Below are 5,683 nucleotides of genomic sequence, written 5' to 3' on the forward strand. Positions count from 1 at the left end.
TCGAGTTTCGGCTATGAGGATCGCGCGGGAATTTAAAAAATGGCACGTCGTCGCAAACGCTCCATTCTCTCCAATCTGAGAACGTTGATTGGAAACAAAAATTCGGTGAGTATGTGAACACACGTGCGCGCGTGTGTGTGTGTGCACGCATGTTTTCGACATCGTTGCATTATTCCATATGCAAATGAAAGTGATTGAAATAAACGATGGAATTTTGAAGGGATTTCGTGGAAGTAATTGTGGAGTGGATGAGATTGAAAAAGGAACGATTTTATAAATTAATCAATTGTGTATTTGAAAAGGAGAAGAATAGGAAAAGTTGTGATTATATTTTTGGTTAACTTCGAAGTGAAATTTGGCGAAGAAGAATTATGAGATTTCGATGTAGACGAAAGATTAGCGAACATAATGGATATTTAGTTAATAGTTTTCTTATTTTTTTTTTTTTTTTGGAGATTAGGATAGAATTATAGTGAAATGTAAGTGGGTAATTTGTTTGATTATTTTTCAGCAAATTGGACAGTTGGCGTGCACCCTGTGCGACCATTACATCATGGGAAATTCGATCTACGTGATCATGCTCGGCCTCATTGGGACCGTTAGTCGATCGTAATACTCGTTAATTGTTTCTGCATAATAGAACGACGAGAGTTCACGAATCTGATGCGTCAGAATGATAAATGAGGATTCGTGAACTTGTCAATTTCGTTCGTCAAGTATTGAATATGATTGCATTAAATACCACGATATATTTATCGGGGATATCGAATTTATAGTGTTTATGTGCTTGTTAGATGATTACAGCGTTCGATATTATTCGAATAATCAATTGCAAGATGCCTGGGAGATCGTCGCACTCGAGAAGCAGCGAGAGTGGTGTGTTACTATATCTAAAGTCGGATTTTCAAATTTTCGAACTTTCAAACTTTCAAACATCCAAATTGACAAATTTTTGAAATTTCGAATTTTCAAACTTTCAAACTTCCAAGCTTCCAAATTTTCAAACTTTCAAAACTTTCGAACTTTCGAGCTTTCAAACTTTCGAACTTTCAAATTTTCAAACTTCCAATCTTCCAAACTTTCAAATTTTCAAACTTTCAAGCTTTGAAACTTTCAAATTTTCAAAGTTCCAAGCTTTCAAATTTCCTAGTTTTCAAATTTCCTAGTTTTCAAATTTCCATGTTTTCAAATTTTCAAACTTCCAATCTTCCAAACTTTCAAATTTTCAAAGTTCCAAGCTTTCAAATTTCCTAGTTTTCAAATTTCCATGCTTTCAAGCTTTGAAACTTTCGAACTTCCAAATTTTCAAACTTAAAAATTTTCAAACTTCCAATCTTCCAAACTTTCAAATTTTTAAAGTTTCCAAGCTTTCAAATTTCCTAGCTTTCAAATTTCCATGCTTTCAAATTTCCAAACTTTCAAGCTTGGAAACTTTGAAATTTCCAAACTTCGAAACTTTCAACCTTCCAAACTTGAAAACTTGCAAATTATCAAACTTTCAAGCTTCGAAACTTCCAAATTTCCGATCTTTCAAATTTGCCAATCTTCAAATTTTCAAACCTTGAAATTTCCAAATTTTCAATCTCTCCCCATTTTAATGTGTCAAATAGTTCAATAATTAATTTCCCTCGTATTAGTCTCACTGGACGTAGAAAGGGATCTAAAGTTGATGACTTCGATTCTCGGAATAGAGCACTACACCCTAATCATGCTGGGCGCAATTACAGTAAGTGTTTCGAGGAAATTTTTTCTCTAATATACATTTTCGAACGAAACGATAATTCTCCTAGGAATACCCGATGTTGCATACACCCTGGCTACTAATGCAATTATGCGTGATGATCGTGGAGATCATCGTATTCTGCGTGAAAATGTTTTTGGACGGACTCCATATGAAACGCGACGAGATTTTCCTAGCTGTTCTAACTGTTCACAACTGGCTACAAGTATTTTGTCTATTTCACAGACAAGCGAGACAATCGCGCTAAATTTTCAATTAAAAGAATTTCGTACAATTAAAATTATTGTAAAATCTTCTGCCTGCTACTGTAAAATAAATGTATAACGTGCCTGAAACTGCAGATTATCTAATTGTACTTCGTTTGTTTATTAAAATACACAATTTGAAAAACTGCTGGAACACGTTAATTTATTGATAACCAAAAAAAAAAAACTTACCATGCACTGATAAGTAGATGAAAAAGCTAACAATGGTGTTAAAATTAAAGAAAAGTCTGGATTATTTGCAAACGAAGGACAAAAAGGAAACTGGAAAAGAGTGTAACAAACGAAAATTTTCCAAGGTAAATGAGAGTGTTATAAAATTTGCATATGGACACAATAGAGTATTGTACCCTTTTTATCGTCGTACTTATCAACGTTTTTATCATGTCACGTAACATAGGTAGAGGCACTGTATGCAGCTCTGATTTGTTTCGCAACACATTGTTTAAGTTGCATCGTTTTGGAAGCAGGAGGCCGTTCTCTCCTTGGGAATGCGATGACCAAATCGGCGGCATTCAATGCCCTTTTCCGACGAAATTACAGTAACACTTAAATAATACGTTGCATTTAACTAAAATTATTAGGCAACTGATGATTCGTTCAGAAACGCTATCTTAAATTGAACGGCTTTTCTCGAAAATGTGTAGAGCACTATAGAGAATCTCAGAAATGGAAAATAAGTTTCTTATCAGTAATATTTATAGATTTATAATGATATTCAAATGTAAATTCCTCCCTTGGATTCACACTTGAAATTTAAATTTTCAAATTTCTAAATTTTCAAATTTGCAAACTTTTAAATTTCCAAATTTTCAAATTTGCAAACTTTCAAACTTTCAAATTTGCAAACTTTCAAATTTGCAAACTTTCAAATTTGCAAACTTTTAAATTTCCAAATTTTCAAATTTGCAAACTTTCAAATTTCCAAGTTTTCAAATTTTCAAATTTGCAAACTTTCAAACTTTCAAATTTGCAAACTTTCAAATTTGCAAACTTTCAAATTTCCAAATTTTCAAATTTGCAAACTTTCAAATTTCCAAGTTTTCAAATTTTCAAATTTGCAAACTTTCAAATTTCCAAGTTTTCAAATTTTCAAATTTGCAAACTTTCAAACTTTCAAATTTGCAAACTTTCAAATTTTTTAATTTTCAAATTATTAAATTTGAAACTTGAATGCTTAAATTCGAAATTGAATAAAATATTGCATTATTCGCAGATCTGAAGATCATAATACTCGTGGCGAATGTAATTACAGGACTGATAACTACGCTAATGATGATACTTGCCGATAAATATGACGTTCCTTATCTGTATTTACCATGGCTGGTGAACACCATAAAAGGAATGGCTCTATGCGAAGGACCGACACTTTTTAGCCTAGCTAATGTGCTTCTACCTAACATTACCCTTCCCGCAGCTTCTTTTCTACTTGTATCGTTTCTTCTATACGGTACAAAGACTAACCTACTAAATATGCATCTAACGATTGCTCTATTTATCCATTGAATAAGATAACACCTTCAGACAATCAGATCGTAGGAATTGAATTTCTACGAAAACACGAATCCTACTGTAAAATTCTTATCTACTTCTATTTCAGTGGAAGAATTTATTATTTGGAACGATGTGTTTACGAAATTCCAGCGATGCTGGAAGAATTACCACGAACAGAAGCGTACTAATATGGAAAAACTTAAAGAGAAACAATTCGCTGAACGTAAAAAAAAACTGCCTTGCCAAGACGACGCTGAGGATAACGTAAACATCGACAGAGAGAAGTTAAAATGTAAACAGAAACCTATTGAATTCTGGAGCAAAGCCAGTAATCGAAACGTAACGAATATTCGTCTAAGATCTATCAAAAGTACCATCGAGAATAACGGCAATTTTATTCGAAACCAATTATCAGACATAACTGGATAATTAATCTTAACATAATAGTTACTATTTTTTAAAATTGAAAATAATTGCAGTTGCTTTCACTGCACACAAAAAGAAAAAAAAAAAAAAAGAGCTCCTTCAAATAGTTTGAAAGAAACACTTATATTTGTAATTTAATATACTAAATTAATCGTTGCTCCTACGTACATACATACACTTAAATTTTATAATTTTCGTTGTTGCATTTCCTCTTCAATTTTCTTCACATTTAACAAATTATTATGGTCGTAATTTTTGTAGGATTTTATTTCTTAATATATACATACATGTACAACTCTCTAACATGTGCTTGTCCTTGTACCGTATTTACAAAAGTAAAGAACACAACATGCAAGCAATAAGAAAAACGTTACTCACATTCGTTGTTTTTTCGACGAGTCGGCAGCTGCTTCGTTTCGTTTTTGTTCCTACTGCGACAAACAATCCACGGTGACTCACAACAGCAACAATTTTGTCCTTCGACCCTGCTCACACACGCTTCCATACCTGAAACTGTGGACAAGTGTTTCGTTGGCGATACATTTCTTGTGTTTTTTGGACGAAAACTGTGTTCCTAATGATGATAATTTATACAACTTACGAGATATCGTTACGACGATTGATTTGATACCATTCGATCGTTGAAACACACACTTTTAACACACTTTTTCACTCTGAAAGAACACAATTGATATTTTAAGTGACGCCGAACTTTTTGACGTTAACAAAATGGCGGCCACTATCGATATTTCGATAATTTATAAACAATTTATCGATCGATTTGAACGATCTCGTTTCGTGACAATTTCAAACTCTGTTACGTACTAACGTCGTATTTTATGCTAAATTGACGCGAATAACGTGTCTTTTAGCGATTATGCGATAAGAAACACGTTAATTTTGGATAAAATCGCTTTTTCGTAAGAAATTTGGAAATACGTAAATTGGGAATACGTAACGTGAGCACCTTGATCTTTATACGGAATATAACTGAGAATATTGATATTCTTATGCTAACTGAATACTATTTTGAAAGAGGAATATCTAGTTGATATATTGTGTGCACTCACCAATTCATCAAATCTTTGGAATAACACAACACGACACGTCACAACACGCCACTGATCAGAATATGTGCGAAATAATGGAAGCTGCGCAACAATTTGAAAAGTCTACATTGCGCATGTTGCGAATATCGATATCAAATATTCAAATCGATCATGATTCTTGATTATTTATACAAATTTTTTTAATCTGCTCGTTATTTATTCGAACACTGTGTTCTTAATCCTCAGAACTAAATATTCTATCTTTTATAATAACCATAACGAAAATAATACAAATTTTAATTTCTAAATTTCAAATTATACTATGTCTTTCTCGATATATCGAATGAGCATCGTTTCGATAATCGTTGCTTAGAATCTACACGAAATAAATGAATAAACGTATAATATTCTAATTATCCAAACCATAATAATAAATATTACTGCATTAAAAACTGCGTTAAATATGAATTTACTTCAAAATTTTGTTCGTATGAAAATATTATATTTGTGAAATTAACAGTTCCCGCCGAAATCAAGAAATGGCGGTAAAATGAGTACGCGTGCGCAGTAAAAAGTTCCGTTCACACTTGTACAGGTTGAATTATTGGGCTCATGTTGTGCTTGACGCTCGTACAAGTTGCACGCGTGCCGGTAATAAACCGTTGTTTGGTATAACGGTCGTTCCGTTAAATTTCCTTTGGTCTCTGTAC

General features: G+C 32.8%; 1 protein-coding gene across 1 annotated transcript; it reads left to right on the forward strand.

The window, feature by feature from the left end:
- The first annotated feature begins 371 nt into the window (after positions 1-371).
- Positions 372-1,988, forward strand: LOC108578792. Its single transcript, XM_017942188.1, has 5 exons — positions 372-419; positions 512-598; positions 795-876; positions 1,638-1,726; positions 1,791-1,988. The coding sequence occupies exons 1-5, from the start codon at positions 372-374 to the stop codon at positions 1,986-1,988; spliced, it is 504 nt and encodes a 167-aa protein (XP_017797677.1).
- Positions 1,989-5,683: the final 3,695 nt, after the last annotated feature.

The sequence above is a fragment of the Habropoda laboriosa genome, unplaced genomic scaffold (genome assembly GCF_001263275.1).
Source record: "Habropoda laboriosa isolate 0110345459 unplaced genomic scaffold, ASM126327v1 scaffold62, whole genome shotgun sequence".
In the NCBI taxonomy this organism is placed as follows: Eukaryota; Metazoa; Arthropoda; class Insecta; order Hymenoptera; family Apidae; genus Habropoda; species Habropoda laboriosa.